The sequence below is a fragment of the Nicotiana sylvestris genome, chromosome 6 (assembly GCF_000393655.2).
Source record: "Nicotiana sylvestris chromosome 6, ASM39365v2, whole genome shotgun sequence".
Taxonomy (NCBI): Eukaryota; Viridiplantae; Streptophyta; class Magnoliopsida; order Solanales; family Solanaceae; genus Nicotiana; species Nicotiana sylvestris.
The window spans coordinates 169,117,009-169,136,502 of record NC_091062.1 but is presented as its reverse complement, the minus strand read 5'-3'; the positions used below and the strand labels follow the sequence as shown (position 1 = coordinate 169,136,502).

Sequence of the window (19,494 nt, the reverse complement as noted above, 5' to 3'; positions counted from 1 at the left end):
GAAAATAATTTTATTCAAGAACGCCACCACACTTCTCGCCTCATTGTTGGGTAGAGCAATGGCCTCCACCCATTTGGACACATAATCAACTGTGACCAAGATATAAGTATTTCCATAAGAACTCACAAAAGGACCCATGAACTCAATACCCCACACATCGAAAATATCAATCTCCAAAATGGCGGTGAGGGGCATTTTATTTTTCTTTGAGATTCCACCAGCCCTTTGACATTCATCACGCTGTTTCACTAGATCACTTGCATCTTTATAAAGAGTGGGCCAATAGAAACTGTAACTTAGCACTTTGGCCACCGTTCTTGCTCCACCATGGTGACCAATATATGGCGAAGAATGACAAGCCCCAAGAATTCCACTTTGCTCCTCTTCCGGTACACATCTTCTAATTACCCCATCCGTACAAATCCAGAAAAGGTACGGTTCATCCCAATAATAGTCTTGACAATCCTATTTGAGATTCTTCCTTTGGTTTGAAGAGAACTCATCTAGGATGATACCACTCACAAGGAAATTTGCTAGATCCGTGAACCATAGCACCTCTTTCATTAAAATAGCCAAAAGTTGCTCATCAGGGAAGGAGTCATTGATTCCAAGGCCACCATGTGTCCTCTCCTCCTCCTCCTCCAAACGAGATAAATGGTCTGCCACTTAGTTTTCACTTCCTTTTCTATCTTGGATGTCAATGTCAAACTCTTGCAACAAAATCACCTATCTCATCAACCGAGCTTTGGAATCTTTCTTGCTCATAAGATAATGAAGTACTGCATGATCCGTGCAGACAATAAGAATTTGATTGTAGACGGAATACCCATCAAGGAAATAATAGAAAGCATGGTCGGCCAATCTATCAAGCATTTGATCTGGAAAGGGAAGTGGAAAATGGTCCTTCTTTGTGACTTTGTTGAGCTTACGATAGTCCATACACACTCTCCACCCGGTCACTGTTCTTGTTGGAATCAACTCATTCTTATTATTGGTGATCACCGTCATGCCCCCTTCTTTGGGACACATTGAACCGAAAAAGTCCACGAACTATCGAAAATGGAGTAGACGACCCCGACATCCAACCACTTAATGATCTCCTTTTTGGCAACCTCTTGCATAGCTTCATTGAGTCTCCTTCGATATTCAATAGATGGTGTGGAACCATCCTCCAAGTTAATCTTGTGTATGCAAAATACGGGGCTTATCCCCCGGATATCCGCCAATGTCTATCCAACAACCTTCTTTATCTTTTATAGCACCGCCAATGTAGAGTCTACCTGCACGTTAGTCAAACAAGAGAAAAGAATAACCGGTAAAGTAGAAGAAGGGCCAAGAAATTCATACCAAAGATGTGGAGGCAATGGCTTCAACTCCAAGATAGGAGGCTCTTCGATTGAAGGCTTTGTAGGAGGAGTTGTCCTATTTTCAAGATTCAAGGACAATTTGCGGGGTTCATATATGTACGACCCCATTCCTTGCAAAGAGTTCACACATTCCACGAAGCTATCCATCTCGTCATCATCAAAGCTGAGCAAGATGGCCTCCAATATATCAACATCATTTATCACAACACTTGTTTCATCCACAATCACATCAGTCACCAAGTCCACAAAAGAGCACACCTCATTGCTATTGGGTTGTCTCATGGACTTACACACATGGAAAACCACTTTTTCATCGCCAACCTAAAAATTAAGTTTTCCGGCTTTAACATCACAAAGAGCCTTCCCCGTAGCAAGTAAAGGTCTACCAAGAATGATCGATACCTCATAATCAACTTCACAATCAAGAATAACAAAATCTGCCAGGAAAATGAATTTATCAACATGAACCAAAACATCTTCAATCACTCCCAAAGGTCTCTTCATAGTGCGATCAGTCATTTACAATCTCATAGAGGTGGGCCTTGGTTGCCCAATTCCCAACTTGAAAACCTAATAGGACATCAAATTTATACTTTCTCCAAGATCACAAAGAGCTTTTGCAAACTCGGCACTTCCAATTGCACAAGGAATTGTGAAAGCACCGGGATCCTCCAACTTGGGAGCCATTCAATGCACAATTGCACTCACTTGATGAGTCATTTTGATGGTTTCAAAATTCATTAACCGTTTCTTTGTCACAAGATCCTTCATGAACTTTATATAGACGGGCATTTGCTCCAAGGCTTCAACTAATGGCACATTGATTGACAAACTCTTCATCATTTGGATAAACTTCTTGAATTGGTTTTCACCATTTTTCTTTGCAAGTCTTTGAGGGTATGGAGGTGGAGGCTTAGGCAATGATGCCTTAGTCTTTTGCACTACCAGTTCCGGCATGTCAAAAATGTGATCCCTAGACGGGTTCACCTCCCCCTGAGTCTCTTCCACACTATCATCAATATCAATATGAACCTCATCATTAGATTGCTCAACATTGTTTAGGATCTCCTCTTCTTGCACTACTTGCTCACAAGTTTCCTTTGGCTTGTGGTAGGTGCATTCCCACCTTTTTCACTCCTTGTTGTAATGGCCATGGCAAGCCCCGTGTTGCTCCCATCCTTTGAGTTCACCACCGTGTCACTTGGTTGTGCCCCCTTAGGACGAGTATTTAGAGCTTGAGAGATTTGCCTCATTTGAACTTCCAAGTTACGGATTGATGTATTGTGTGAGGTAGGTTGGGCATCGGAATTGGCATTCTTCTCCATCATTTGCTTTAACATATTATTAATATGCTCCATTTCATTGTTGGAAGAACTTGGACCATGAGAAGGATAAGGAGGCGGGTTGCTCGATTGTTGATGCGTCGGGGGCCTTTGAAAACCCGACCCCCGGTTGCCTTGACTATTGTTCCACCCTACTTTATTGCTACCTCCCCAATTTCCTTGATTTTTTCCACTCCAATTAACTTGCTTATTTCCTCCACTCCAATTTCCTTGATTGTTGTTGTTAGGCCAATTTCCTTGATTGTTGCCACCACTCCAATTACACTGGTTGTTAGAATTTCAATTACCTTGATTACTTTGAGGTCGCTATTGTTGTTGATTCGTGCCTTGAGAGTTATTTCTTTGCCCTTGGTAGTTGTTCACATATTGCACCTCCTCCTCTTGTTCATTGTAAGATTCATCTTGATCAAACCCACTTTCTTCTTGCACATAATTCTCCCCTCGGTTTTGCACTTGCGAACCCTTGGTCCTTCTTTTGTTCACCATCATGTTTACTCCCTTCATGGCATTGACTTGCTTAGGACTTTGTACTTGTTGAAGTTCAGCCTTTGCTAATTGATTCATAGTGATGGTCAATTCGGTAATGGCTTGCCCATGGTCATGCAACTCTTTATGGAGGTAAATCCCATTCGGATCACCTTGGGGAACATTAGCCCGAGATTGCCACACCGATGATGTGTCTGCCATTTCATCTAAAATCTCACAAGCATTCGCATACAACATTGTCATGAAGTTCCCACCGGCAAATTGATTCACCAAGCATTGGTTGGTCGTATTAATCCCCCGATAGAAAGTTTCTTGAATCATATTCTCCGTCATGTCATTATTGGGCCACTCTTTGACCATTGTCCTATACCGCTCCCAAATCTTATGTAGCGGCTCGTTGGGCACTTGCTTGAATGCTAGAATCTCATCTCTAAGAGTAGCCATATGCCCGAAAGAGAAGAACTTGGCAATAAATTTCTCCACCAACTCATCCCAAGTATGAATGGAATGGTTTGGCAATCTTTACAACCATTCTAAGGCTTTCCCCCTAGAGAGAAGAGAAAAAACCTTAGCATTAAAGCATCCTCGGAGACGTTTGTCTGTTTACTCCCCCAAGAAATGTCCAGAAACCCCTTCAAGTGTTTGTATGCATTTTGACTTGGAGCCCCGGTGAAGAAACCTCGTTGCTCCAGCAAAGTGAGCATTATATTGGTGATTTGAAAGTTGTCAGCCCTAATACGGGGCGGAACTATGGCACTTACATACCCTTTATTCGGCAACACCCAATGTGGAGCCTCTCTTGGTGGAGGTAGGGGTGACACTGGGACATTGTCACGAGGCACCCGACCTTTTCTATTTGCTTGAGGTTCAAGAGGTACCTCTTCAACTTGGTCATCCTACAAAGGCATGTTTTCAAGTTCATTGTTCTTTGCCGCCATAGTTGCACCTACAATCGATTCACACAAATTAGTAACACGGAAGGAGAAGAAGATTATCCGCACACAAACCCAAATATATAGCAAATACCGTTTTTAGCTTCCCGATAATGGCACCAAAAATTGATCACGTCCAAATGCACACCTCTAACAAGGTATGACACGGTCGTTTGCAATAATAAAATCCAACAAGGAGTCGGGATCAAATTCACAGGGAACTAAGAAGGGAGTTAGTAGTATATATCCCGAGAGTGAGTACATAAAGTATCTAGATTAACAATTGGAAGCACATATGCTATGTTGATATTAACAACTGAAAAACAAAAGGTTACCCACCTTCCTCCCTTGATTATTTCTTGCCTGAATAATTTTCCTTCACAAGGTTTCTTTTATTTTATTTTTCTTTCCAACTTTTTATTTATTAGGCATAGATATTGAATCAGCAAAAGGAGCACCTTTCTTAGAAGCAGAACTTTTACGTTCTATTAGATTTTGATAAGCTTTTCAAAGACTTAGCAAGGCTGCCCTCTTCACGTTAGACTTGCGTTTCTCTTTAAGAACCTAGCAGAACTTGGCTTAGAACGTAGCATCAAAAGTTTTAGTGCTTAGGATTAGAGATTTAGAGGCATTTAGGGTTTACATAGGAAGAATTGGGGCTTACAACGAGGCATTTGGGGTTTACAGATGAAAGGTCCTGATCGTAGGGATGAAATACGTGTTTAGTTTTTAAAATAGGAGGGACACGTGCTAGGTCTTTAAGAGGAATGCAGATGCTATTGTATTTTATATGGATACACGTGTATGTGTATTAACCAATGAGTTAGGCCCACCATTATAGTACTATTTCAATTGCTTTTTGTACAACCTTTTATTGTTGTGTTCGTACAGCAAACTCCCATTCTAATATAAATATATATGAGTCCTTTACTGCCGATTCATATTGACGCGGCTTTTTCCTCCCTCAAATAATGGTGTTTAAGCCTATGGTCATCTATTAGTTTAATGTATTTTTCACGATGTTTCTTGGATTTACGTGGATCCAGGATTTAAACTATATAGATTTAACTTTGAAGATTTTTAATATTGAACTCATTATGTTTTTAAAGTCATGAGTTCATATCTACTATTTTAATGAAATTTTACATATAAATTTTTACTAAGTATCAAGTATTATGGATTCATAACTAATACCCTACATCGGCTGCTAGTCGTATTCACTTTTTGTTTATGCAATTGTATATCAGTTCCAAATATCCTGTGTAGGAAAATTGAAAAGTTAAGTCAAGTAATGTGAAACTATCAACTCTTTTAGCTTTGACCTATATATTTCGTATTGAATATGCTTACAACTAGTTCGATGCAAATGTGTTTATTTATATGCATGACAAAGTGGTTTGAGGAATACGTAAGTTAGTGATGCAACTGAGCAATTAGTAGAAACGAGATTGACAAATGTTCCAATGATGCAAAGGAAGGAAAGAAGTCAACAACTCCCAAATTCTTAGGTTTCTGTGGCATTTGACTTAGAGAAAAATAATGGCCAAATGCATGAATGACTCCTTAAATTTGGCATAGTTTTTCATTTAAACGCCTTATTTTATAATCTGGTCTATTGAACTATTGAAGTTAACAAATTTGTACTTATTAAACCCTTTAAAACATCCGGTTAAAAAAAAGGAAATACATGAAATTTACACACGACTAATGTGATAGTAAACAAATAAAGAAAAAACAAGAATAATGAATTTCACTGCTTCCACTACGAAATTATAAATTATTTCCTTCCAATACAATATTTAAAACTTATTAATCAAATTTCTCCTAATTTTATATATTACCCAACCTAAACAAGGATTACTTACAAATTATATACAATCCATTAAATTCTGGGATTCAGTTACATCTTTTTTTTTTTCTCTCTCCCCTCCTATTTCCCATTCACTGCCACCTCTCTCACCAATTTTTCTTTCTTCATCACCCTCTCTCAGTAAAATGTGTGAATGGTCACTTGTTCCAGCATTTTTCTGCTTATTCTTCTCACTTTACCATTTTGCAGGAGCTTATAAGAAAAGAAATCAGTAAAAGCAATGCGGGCGGTTTCTCAATATTATTCGTCGTGCTGGTTGGTCTTATAGGTCTTTTGGTTGGGTATCTGATCAAGAAGACATAGTTGGAAGGAGATGCTCATTGATTCATTAGTTTGCGTGCCGAGGAAAAGTTGATGGCATTCTAAAATTTTATCTTTCCCCTTTTTCTTTAGACTTATGCATTAGAAGTAGAATGTTTGTAGTCAGCTGGAGTTTTAAAACACTATAGTTCATTCTGTATATAACTCTTCTATGCCCAGAATAGCTTGGACTCCAATTGGTCTGTTCAGTTCAATTCTTTGCATAGCTAGACATGACCATAGAAAGAAATTTTCTTTCTGTTGCACTATTATTGTTCGAATTGTTTGTTGATCAATAAAATTTGAGGGTATTTTATTTTCCATACAACCATAAAAAATTAAAAGCTTTGAATTTAAATTCGGCATCTCTAACAATATATAGTACAACAACATACAATTTTAAAAACAAATTTCGTACAAATTTAATACTTATTGATATATCTACAACAACATACATACTAAAAATAAATTTTATACAACTAATTATATAGTATACACTTATTTACAACTTATCTACAAATTTCATATATTATTTTTACCCAGTTAAAATATATCTACAATATCATACAACTTAAATAAATTTTTTATATAATATGTCTTTTGAATATTTTGTATCTGGTTTGTATATATTTTATATGTGGTGTGTGCTTTTTCCTCTCTGAAATTCCAATAAAAACTTTCTCTCTTAATACAATTTTGATACATATCAATAAATTTATGTAAAAAGATAGTATTGATAACTTAAATACAAATGTCAATAGTAATAAGTTCAATATCCTACCTATTAGATATTATCTCATATATTCAATATTAATTATTAATTAGTTACTGAGAGAATATTTTCTATTTGGACATGGTTTTACTATTTATACTTCTTATTGGCCGTATTAATATCTCTATTGTATTTTTTATAACAATTTAATTACTTGAATTCTTCATTTGGATGATTGCATTGCGGTGAGATGAGGAACTTTGCAGACAATTTAACATGAGTACTTCATTTGGATATTCATTTTTATAAAAAAGAAACATCTCAACTTATAAGCTCAAAACTGAAATCCAAAATATCAAACTTAAAAAATCTGATCCAGTTCGAGCTTATTTGGATTAGATTTGGATTGTCATTTCTTCAATCCGAAAATCGAAAATCCAAATCAAAAATTTCATGTACAATCCGAACTGTCCGAACGCGCACCCTTGGCAGGGATGGGATTCCCTATTCAGTTTCTAATATAAAAGGATGGTCATTTCGAATTAATTTGTATATAATTGGTAAAATTATATATACCCATGTAATTAAGTTAAAACTTGATTAAATAGGGTATTAAACTCTCATATATAGCATGGGAAGGTAAAAGGCGAAATGACTTTCATGACCACTTAAACTTGTACGAGATTTTAAAGTCGATACATAAACTTTGGATTTTTCCATTTGAACACTCAAACTCGCGTATTTGGTAACTAATAAACCTATTTAACCGTTGACCCTACACATGTGACCGTGACAGAGGTGATATGGACAAAGTGTGTGCAAGTGACGTAAACTAAGCGCGTCATGACAATAATTTTGATTAAAAAAAATCTAAAAATAAAAAAAATTACAAAGAAAAAGAAAGAAAATTCCTCCCCCCCCCAATTACATTAATACCCTTATTCCCATCACCCTTTTCTGTTTCTTTTTCCTTTGCTCCATCGTCGTCAGCCCCCCTCCCCCCACCCACCCTCACCCTCACCCTCCTTTTCTTTCTCCTCCACTGCAATCTTTCCCCGTTACTCTCTCTTTTTGTTCCAAACCCAGGCAACAGTAGTGAAAAACAAAGAAAAAGCAATAACTTTTGTCAAAAATTTTCTGTCAATATTTTCTCTCTCCTTTTTGTATCCATCCCAAACTAGAAGACAGATAGAGAAAAAAGAAAGACCATAAAAAAATTGATAAATTTTGGATGGAAAATTATACTTACACCGTTCGATTTCTTCTCTTTTTTGGATTTCAACATTCGGGTCTTTTTTTGACATATATAGCTTAGCATGCTCTTTTAGGCCTTGATATAATTTTAATAGGTGGCCATCGACTCTTTGAGTTGGGGCATGAATTTTTTGAATTTTGTTAGAAGTGAAAGATAGAATGAATTTTATCGTGGCTGATTGAGGTAGGCTGGGATTTTCCCCAATGGCGGCGCTAAAATATGTAAAAGAAATAGTGAAAAAGTTAAAGTAAAAAAAGAAATTGATAAGTTAGTTTTAAAAAAGGGGACCCACAGATGACACATGTTAAATAATAAATGATCTTAGTATTTGACGCGTTCTTCTTGTGTAATTGAGTTACACGCTCTGAAGAAGGGGTTTATTTATACTCAATTGATTAAGTTGGGGGTGCTAAAATGGAAAAATTCAAAGTTTATATATCGGCTTTAAAATCTCGTATAAGTTTAAGTGGCCACGAGACCATTTCGCCAAGGTAAAAATCCCATTATAAAACCTAATAATTGGGCTGAGCTAGCCCATGAGATTGGGTTGATCAACCAAGAAAAATAAGGGCAAGTTGCACATTTGGCTAGTCAGCCAAAAATAATTATATCAACTAGCCAGATATAAAAAAAAAATATATGAAATAAGTATATTATATTTAATATATAAAAATATATATTTTATTCGCTATTATTCTTACGAGCGATTATATTGTGTAATTTTTCGAAAAACAAGAGTTAGAATGGACCCGTTAGAAGATCGAGTATGGGCAAGTCGAGGCCCAAATATTCGACTTAGGTGAGATTTTGACAGACTATGTTTAAGGACGGTATTTGAATTTTAACCAGTGTTTGTATTGTAATTGAAAAATAAGCATTACTTAAAAAGCGATAAACATGCGTATCTGCTCCTTCTTGCACATAAAAAAAAAGGAGTGATGCATAGACAAAATTATGATACATGTTACGCCGATTTTTATACAAAAATGTAATAAGACCAGATGGTATATATGAGGAATTTGACTTATTAGCACCTTACATTGTTAGTGTACCTTAACCAATTACGTCAAAGTTATTTATGTAGCTTTGTAAGTTATCAATTTGGGTATGTTATTAAAGTTGCATGTTAATGTAAGTCATTTTAACTTGATAACCTAAAAAATTATGCACTATTTTACTATACAGAAATTAAATTCTAATAATAATAAAATACCAATTTTGTGAAAAATACCTTTAAAAGTCAATTTTGTGTTTCGAGGCTTTAAAAACCTCCTTTTATTTTACCTCGATTTGCGTGCACAGTCCGGACGTATATCCGAAAAACCCTTATGTGAAAAATTTGAGGAAATGCTAAATTTTGCCTTTAAAATTGAATTAAGTTGACTTCGATCAACATTTTGGGTAAACGGATCTGGACTCATGATTTGACGGTCCCGAAAGGTCCGTAGAAAAATATGGGACTTGAACATATGCGCGGAATTGAATTCCGAGGTCCCTAGCCCGAGAAATGAATTCTTGAAGAAAATTGTTTAACTAAAAAATATAGGAAGTTTGGAAATTGAATAAATGCTTGAATGTGATGGTATCGGGCTCGTATGTTGGTTCCGGAGTCCGGTACAGGTAAAAAATAATGTTTAAGTCTAATCTGTGAAATTTGGTAGGAAACGGACTTGATTTGATATAAATTGGACCCTCGGCTGTGAAAATAGTAACTTTAGGTGTTCTTGAGAATTCCCTTGATTTTGAGGCTAAATTCATAGTTATTGATGTTATTTTGGTGATTTGATCGCACGACAAGTCCGTATGATTTTTTGGACTTGCGTGCATGTTTGGTTTGGAGCCCTGAGGGCTCGGGTAAGTTTTGGATAGGTCGCTGAGTGTTTTGGACTTAGGAGCAGCAACTGGTGTGTTGCAGGTCTGCAGGTTTCGCATTTGCGATGACTGCACGTGGGGGGGGGGGGGTGACCTTCGCATTTGCGAAGCTCCATGTGGCAAAAGCGACTCCAACATCAATCGCAATTGCGAACGATGGTTCGCATTTGCGAAGTAATCAGGCCAGACCAACCTTCGCAATTGCGAAGTCTTGCCCGCATTTGCGAACGTAGCATCACAAATGTGATATTTGCGCCCGGGTAAATTGGAACTTAGACGGGAGTTTCTTCATTTTTCCAACTCTTTCAAACCCTAAGCTCTCTTGGGCGATTTTTCAAAAAAAAGGTTCTTCCCCAAATTGTAGGTAAACAATTTTTAACTCATTTGTTTTCAATCTACTTCATCTTTTTACAAGATTTCATCACAAAATCTAGGGATTTTCGTGGGAATTTGGGTGTTTTTGGGTGAAAATTGAAAATTTTAAAATTTGTAGATTTAGACCTCAATTGATGTCGGATTCCAAAACCAATTGCATATCCGGGCTTGAGGGTAAATGGGTAACCGGGTTTTGGTCCGAATTTCGGGTTTTGACCAAGCGGGCCCGGTGTCGATTTTTGTGTTTTTGAAAAAAATGTTGGAAAAACTATAATCAAGCATTGGGTGTGAGTTCTTTAGCATTTATTGATGTTATTAAACTAATTATGACTAGATACAAGTGAAATAGAGGTGAATTCTAGAGGGAAAGCGCTAGTTGAGGCTTAATTTGTGGTTGTGGAGTCGAGGTAAGTGTTTGGTCTAACCTTAGCTTGAGGGAATAGATTTTGTGCCTTATTTACTATGTGCTAGTGTAGTGTACGACGTATAGGTGTGGTGACGAGTATCTATACGTTGGTGTCAAGCATGCCCGTGAGTCTTAAATTGTGATCATTGTGATTTTTGATAAGTACTATAAATGCCTAAATTGTTGATTACATATGTTGAGTAAGACTTATGATCATTTTTCGTAGTATTTGTCTATTGTTGAGCATTGGTTCTAGTTGAGGTTCATTTGTGAAGTAAATCGTTGGAATAAGATTGGTTATAGATGATTCCCTTACCGGGACGTATTTAATTCTTATTGTTGATTCTCTTGCCGGTATGTATTTATTCTTAAATGTTGATTCCCTGGCCGGGATGTTGATTGTTACTATTGTTTGGGTGAGGGAAAAGTGATAAAGCACGAAGGGTGATGCCGTGAACATTCATACGTATGCATATGGTGAGGAAAGAGTGATAAAGCACGAAGGGTGATGCCATGCACATTTACATTGATATTGATGCATATGGTGAGGAACAAAGGTAAAGCACGAAGGGTGATGTCGTGCACATTTCTAATGTTCATTTGGCGAGGAAGAACAATAAAGCACGAAGGGTGATGCCGTGCACATTTTCTTTATTGATTGCATAATGAGGATTGAGAGTAAAAGCACGAAGGGTGATGCCGTGCATTCTTTGCCTACCTGTTGTGATTTCTTGTTGCTATTGATTCAAGCGCCTTAATTGTTTCATTCTATCATTTTCGTGTTCCCTTTTGTTGTTATCCCCTAAAGCATGTTGCCCTTCTTGTTAATTTTGATTCGCTTTTATTACTGTTATTCTGTTAGATATTGTCTGATTGCAGGTTATGTTGTTTGTTGTGTCCTATCCTCGTCATTACTTCGCCGAGGTTAGGCTCGACACTTATTCGGTACATGGGGTCGGTTCTACTGATACTACACTCTGCACTCTTTTGTGCAGATCCTGGTACTGGAATATACGGACCTTAGCTAGGGGTTGCTGCCTTCAGTCCATCGGAGACCGAGGTAGTCCTGCAGGCGTCCGCAGGCCTTGACGTCCCCTTCTTATCTTGTTTCTTTCTGTTCTTTTCTATTTCAGAGACAGACATATATTTTCTTTGTTCAGACCCTATTTGTAGTTTTCATAGATGGTCTGTGAGATTGTGACACCAGCTGGGTGGGTTGTGATTATAAGTTTTGTATTGGTATTAGTTAAACCATTAAAATTCTATTCTTCCGCATTTCTATTCCGCTGTTTACTTGAATTAACTTGGTAAATTGATAAAGATAAAGGTAAAAAGGTAGAATAATCAATAACGTTGGCTTGCCTAACGGGTTCAATGTTAGGCGCCATCACGGTCCCATCGGTGGGTAAATCGGGTCGTGACAAGTTGGTATCAGAGCTCTAGGTTGCTTAGGTCTCACAATTCACGGAGAAGCTTAGTAGAGTCTGAGGGATCGGTACGGAGACGTCTGTGTTTACCCCTAGAGGCTATAGAGTTAGGAACAGTTTCACTTCTATTCATCTCTGTCGTACAGTTTGGTTTCTCAATGCTAATTGAACTTCTACTATGTTCTTTCGCAGATGGCGAGAACACATACCACTTCAGCAGCCGATCAGTAGCCCAATCCTCCAGCAACAGCTCCTACGAGGGGCAGAGAACGAGGCCGAGGCCGTGCTAGGGGCCGAGCTCAGCCCAGAGCAGCAGCACCAGTGGCAGAGCCTCAGGTAGAGTTTGATGATGTGGTTTCGGCCCAAATAGTTCCAGTGGGCCCAGCTCAGGTCCCAAAGGGGTTCATTGCTACCCCAGTACTCCAGGATGCTTTGGTCTGTCTAGTGGGTCTTATGGAGTGTCACCCAGGCAGGCTTACTTCCTGTAGCACCAGCCATCTCTCAGGCTGGGAGAGGAGTACAGACTCCCGCTACCCGCACTCCGGAGCAGATGGCTCCCCAGTTTCAGACTCCAATAGCTCAGCCCGTTAGATCAGTTCAACCGGGTGTAGTAGCTCAGACCGGTGATGGAGCAACTATGTTTGTCGATTCTTTATGGAGGTTGGACAGGTTCAACAAGCTGTTCACTACTACTTATGGTGGTACATCTTCAGAGGATCCTCGGGATTACTTAGATAGCTATCATGAGGTTCTTCGGAAAATGGGGATAGTGGAGACCAATGGGGCGACTTTGCTGCTTTTCGCCTGTCAGGTTCCGCCAAGAAATGGTGGAGAGATTATTGTTTGTCAAGACCATCCGGGTCACCAGCTCTCACTTAGGACCAGTTCTCGCAGCTATTTCTCGAGAAGTTCCTTCCCGTCACTCAGAGAAAGGAGTACCACAGATGGTATAAGCGTCTTCAGCAAGGTTCTACGACCGTCACCAAGTACGAGACGAGGTTTATTGATTTGGCTCGTCATGCTCTTCTGATACTCCCCACCGAGAGATAGAGGTGAGGGGGTTTATTGAGGGACTCACTCATCCTATTAGATTGCAGATGGCTAAAGAAACAGGTAGCGAGATTTCTTTCCAGGATGCGGCCAATGTGGTCAGGTGGGTTGAGATGGTTCTAACTCAGGGGAGCGGTCAGGGGTCTGATAAGAGGCCTCGTGTTAGCCCAAGTAAATGTGAAGTTTTGAAGACTGACAAAAGAACTTAGACATGGACTAGGTCCATCTTGTGAAGCACAGTCATGATCAACCCAAACATGTGAGATGCACATGAATGAGATAAATCTAACTTATCAGAAGTAATATCTCCTGATCTGATCGAAAATGTTGCAAATTGGATAAGGAGAGAAAGACTCCTTACACAAAGAGAACACAGTTTAGGAAGAGGATAGAGTTAGAGTATGAGATCAACTAAAACTATTCTACCATAGAAGAGTAGCATCTGTATCCCAGTCAATCTTTAATTACTAACCCCTTAAATATCAGTGTTGTTCTCTTTTACAGGTGTTGCACAAAAATGCAGAAGTTAAACGTGAATTGAGAGCAAAATAGTAAGGCTTTTTTGCAAGCAGTTCGTGTGTGATTCAAGTGTGCAAACCTGAAGCTACATGAACTAGATTGAAGAACCAACTCCATAAAGAGTTTTATGTGTATTTCTTTATTTCTAGTTCAATTGTAGTAGGTGTTTTCATATTGTACCTTTCAGCTTTATCTAGAGGCAATTGTAATAGGTACTCAGAGTATTCAAGTTAGAGTTAACTTGAAGTTGTCGCAACAGTTAGAGGCTGTGTGCTACAACGGGATTAGAGGTAATCCTTAGGTTTACAAAGAGTTTTGTAAATACTGTTTTGGCTCAGTAATTTAGTGAAGTGTTGGGGAAAATCCTACTGAGTAGTAGGTCGTGATTTTTTCACCTTTTGAGCTGGGTGTTTTTCACGTAAAATTACTTGTGTTCTTTACTTTATACATTTATTATTCCGCAACAGTAGTAGAAGGAACACATAGAAGAACTAGGTCCTTCCATAATCAGTTTAAGTGAAAAATTGGTCACCACACAAATCACCTTCCCTCTTGTGTGGTATTGAAGTATAAAACATCAATTGATATTAGAGCGAGTTATCCTTGAAGAGGCTAACACCTTAGGAACAGATCAAGATGAGTGCACCACCTGGAAACTAGGAAGGCGATCCACTGCTAGGCCTCCACTATTTAATGGCCAGTATTATTCCTGGTGGAAGAATAGGATGAAGGATCACATCATAGGTGAAGACTATGAACTCTGGGACATAATCACTGATGGTCCCCTGGCTACTACAAAGAAGAATGCCGAAGGAGTGGATGTGCCAAAGACAAGAGGTGACTGTACTGCTGAAGATTTGAAGAAATGGGAAAAGAATGCCAAGGCTAAGAAATGGCTTTGTGTGTGGACTAGGTCCAGATGAGTACATAAGGATTCAAAGTTGTACCACTGATAAGGAGATTTGGGACACCCTACAAGTGGCCCATGAAGGAACTCCTCAAGTAAAGAGATCTAGAGGAACACTGCTATATTCTCAATATGAGAATTTCACCATAAAGGAAGGAGAAACCATCCAAGAGATGTACACAAGGTTCAAAACACTAACAAATGAACTTAAGTCTCTTGGAAGAATTATCCTTGAAGAAGACAAGGTTGAGAAAATCTTGACAAGGGTCTTGGCAGTAAGTTGGGAAAGCAAAATCACGGCTATTCAGGAATCAAAGAACATTGCTACCCTCAAGTTGGATGAAATGATTGGGAATCTCACTGCCTATGAACTAAAAAACAAACCATGAAGATGGATGCTCCCAAGAAGGAAAGAAGTCTGGCTCTCAGAATTGCTGAAGGTGCAGACTTGGAGGATAATAAAATGGCTATGATCACAAGGGATTTCAAGAAGTACCTAATGAGAGGAAATGGTTCTTTAAGAGGTGCAACAACAAACCAAGGGCTCCTAAAAACAGACAAACGAGGGCTGCTACAAATGTGGTAAGACTGACCACATGATCAAAAATTATCCCTAGTGGGAAATTGAATAGTAGAAGGAAAGGGCTGAATGAAGAAACAGGAAGAAGGAACAGGTTCAACCCAAAAGGAACAAAGGATCAACAAAGGCTATGGTTTCTGTTTGGGGAGAAACCTCAGATGAGAATTCAGAAGATGAAGCTAGAGATGAACAAGCACTTATGTCCATTGGAGAATCAGACAATGAACAAGAGGTAAGTGTTATTCATCTAAAAAACAAGATTAATTTTTTGTCTAAAGAAAGGCTATCTGAATTATTGCTAGACTTTATTGATGAGTTTGAGGTCATAAATAATGAGAAGGAACAGCTGTCTACGGAATGTGTGATCCTAAAAGCCAAGTGCAAAAATCTAGAATTTAAGGCTAGTGAAAGTGATAGTAAAAATACTGAGTTGAAGAACCAGGTTCTTGAAATTGACACCAATGTCTTAGAACATAGGTCTGAAAATTTAAAACTGAAATTAGGAACAGGTAAGAAGAAAACTGATCACACACATCTCACCTTAGAAGAAAATCTAGGAAAGATGAAGGATGAGTTGTATAAGAAAGATGAGCTGATAAGAGTCCTAAAAGAAGATCTAGGCAAGGTGAAGCATGAACTAAATAGAACTTGCAAATGGAATAAGTCCTTTGATGCACTATCCTGGCTACAAGAGCACCACAGTAGCAACAAAAGAGGACTTGGCTATGGGACCCCAACACCTAAGTGGGATCCCAAAAGCAAATACATCACACTTCCTGAAAACAAAATTTGCACACACTGTGGTAAGACTAGTCATTACAAAAGTGAATGTAATGCAAAAGAAAAGGCCAGTCAAAAGAGCAAAACCTTTGTTCAAGAGAAAAATAGGCTGCCTGGATGGGCCCAAAGGAATTGAATTCACCCCTTTGCCTATAGAAAGGGACCCAAACTAGTTTGGGTTCCTAAGACTAACCCCTGATTTTATTTTGCAGGTCCAAGTGAAGGGAAGTATCCAAATATGGTACATGGATAGTGGCTGCTCAAAGCATATGACTGGAAGCAAGAACTTGCACCTTTCACTTAAAGATCTAAAAGGAGGTAATGTATCCTTTGGAAATGGGAAGAAAGGTGAGATCATTAGGGTTGGAAAGGTAGGTAAGACAGAATCACATTCCATTGAGAATGTCTACTTGATAAATGGCTTGAAATATAGCCTAATCAGTGTATCACAACTATGTGATAGAGGTAACCTGGTAGCATTCACCTCTACCAAATGCTTTGTGATTAATCTTACCACTAACAAGATTGTTTTGCAGGAAAAAAAAGTTAACAAAATTTACATTGTAAATTTGTCCACTCTTTCAGAAAATGAACTCACTTGCTTGAGTGTGTTGGACAATGATCCCCTCATGTGGCTCAAAAGACTTGGTCATACAAGTCTGAATCAACTCAACAAATTAGTCTTCAAGGACCTGGTGATATGATTACCTAACATCAAGTTCAAGGAAGACAAAGTTTGTGAGGCCTGTCCAAGAGGGAAGCAGGTAAGATCATCTTTTAAAAGCAAGAAAATGGTAAGTACAACCAGGACGATGGAACTAGTTCATATGGATCTCTGTGGTCCAATGAGAACATTGAGTAGAGGTGGTAAGAAATATGTAATGGTACTTATTGATGATTACTCTAGGTTTACCTGGGTATTGTTTTTAACATCTAAGGATGAAGCATTTGACATGTTTACTGCCTTTGTTAGAAAAACTCAGAAACAAATAGGTAATCAACTTGCATCAATCAGGTCTGATCATGGAACTGAATTTGAAAATGCTAAGTTTGCTGAATTTTGTAATGAGCATGGTATAGATCATAATTTCTCTACCCATAGGACTCCTCAACAAAATGGAGTAGTTGAAAGAAAGAATATGACTCTTGAAGATATGGCTAGGACTATGCTTGTTTCTAGTAAACTGCCCCATAGCTTCTGGGCAGAGGCTGTAAATACTGCATGTTACATCATTAATAGATGCATGACTAGAACTCTTGTAGAGAAGACTCCCTATGAGTTACTTAGAGGGAGAAAACCAAATATATCCCATATTAGGGCATTTGTATGCAAGTGCTTTGTGCAAAATAATGGAAAGGACTCCCTAGGTAAGTTTGATCCCAAAAGTGATGAGGGAGTATTCTTGGGATATTCTTCACATAGCAAAGCTTATAAAGTGTACAACAAAAGAACTTTGTGTGTAGAAGAAAGTGTACATGTTGTTTTTGATGAAACTAACATTCTTTCTGAGAGACAGGAACATGAAGATGAAGCTATTGGGCTAGTAAAAGAATTGAGTGAAGTCACAACTCAAGCTAAAGATGCACCAAAAGAAGGAACAGGTGATGGAACAGGTTCTTCCATCTAGGGCAACCTGACAAGGGAAACTGAACAAAGAAGAACTGAAACCAATCCCCTAATGGAACCTATCCATGACCCTGTTCCTCAGCAACATAACATGGGAGAAACATCAAACAGAAATCAGTTGGTTGTGAAATCTTACAAGTATCAAAGTTCTCATCCCATTGAGAACATAATTACTAATCCAACACCTGGAGTTAAACCTAGATCACAATTAAAGAATCTGTGTGCTTTTGATGCTTTCTTATCTCTTATTGAACCTAAAAATGTTGTTGAGGCTTTGCAGGATGTAGATTGGGTAAATGCAATGCAAGATGAACTCAATCAGTTTGAGAGAAGTCAAGTTTGACATCTTGTTCTAAGACCCAAGGACAGATCAGTAATTGGCACTAAATGGGTCTTCAGAAACAAGCTTGATGAAGATGGAACAGTTACAAGGAACAAGGCAAGACTGGTGGTCAAAGGTTATAGCCAAGAGGAGGGCATAGATTATGATGAGACATTTGCTCCAGTTTCAAGACTGGAGGCAATAAGACTCCTCATAGCCTTTGCAGCACACATGGAATTTACTCTTCATCAGATGAATGTCAAAAGTGCCTTCCTAAATGGCTACCTAAAAGAAGAAGTGTTTGTCAAACAACCTCCAGGGTTTGAGAGCAAGGAGTGTCCGGAACATATGTACAAATTAGACAAGACTCTCTATGGACTCAAGAAGGCTTCTAGAGCATGGTATGAACGACTGTCCAAATTCCTGCTTGAACATGGCTACAAGAGAGGTAAAATTGACAGTACTCTATTCCTGAGGAAAAAAGGTAAGGATCTTCTTGTAGTACAAATATATGTTTATGACATAATTTTTAGGGCAACCACTGACAAACTAAGTAAGGATTTTGCCAAATTAATAGGGAGTGAGTTAAAATGAGTATGATGGGTGAGCTTAACTTTTTCTTAGGCTTACAGATCAAACAAAACCCAAATGGAACCATGATACATCAACAGAAATATGCAAAAGAGTTGATTAAGAAGTTTAAAATAGATGAATCAAAGGAAACAGACACACCCATTGCAACAACTACTAAATTAGACATAGATGAACCTAGTTCATCCGTTGATCAGAAGTTGTATAGGGGTATGATTGGTTCACTTTTGTATCTTACTGCTAGCAGACCTGACATAGTTTTCAGTGTAGAGCTTTGTGCTCGTTTTCAGGCAAATCCTAAGGAATCTCACTTGACTGCTATCAGGAGGATACTGAGATATTTGAAAGGCACTACTGATCTTTGTCTTTGGTACACCAAAGGTAGTAATTTTAATCTAGTGGGATATGCTGATGCTGACTATGCAGGTTTCCTTGTGGATAGGAAGAACACCTCAGGTATGGCTCATTTTCTTGGTTCATGTCTTGTATCATGGGCCACTAAAAAGCAGAATTCAGTGGCCTTATTCACTACTGAGGCTGAATATGTTGCTGCTGCCTCTTGTTGTACTCAATTGATGTGGATCAAACAGCAGCTGATAGATTTTGGCATTGAAGTTGGTTGCATTCCTATCTTTTGTGATAACACTAGTGTTATAAGTATGACAAAGAACCCAGTTCATCATAAGAGGACTAAACACATAAATGTTAGACATCATTTCTTAAGGTACAACTATGAGAAAGAATTGATTACTATAGAATTCTGTGCTATTGAT

The 19,494-nt window shown here is 38.3% G+C and overlaps 1 protein-coding gene across 1 annotated transcript; it reads right to left on the bottom strand.

Annotated features, from left to right (window-relative positions):
* Positions 1 to 2,054: 2,054 nt before the first annotated feature.
* Positions 2,055 to 2,725, bottom strand: LOC138871653 (uncharacterized). Its single transcript, XM_070149548.1, has 2 exons — positions 2,451 to 2,725; positions 2,055 to 2,376 (listed from the first exon to the last, which is right to left on the bottom strand). Exons 1-2 carry the CDS (start codon positions 2,723 to 2,725, stop codon positions 2,055 to 2,057), a joined length of 597 nt encoding a protein of 198 aa, XP_070005649.1.
* Between the last annotated feature and the right edge of the window lie 16,769 nt (positions 2,726 to 19,494).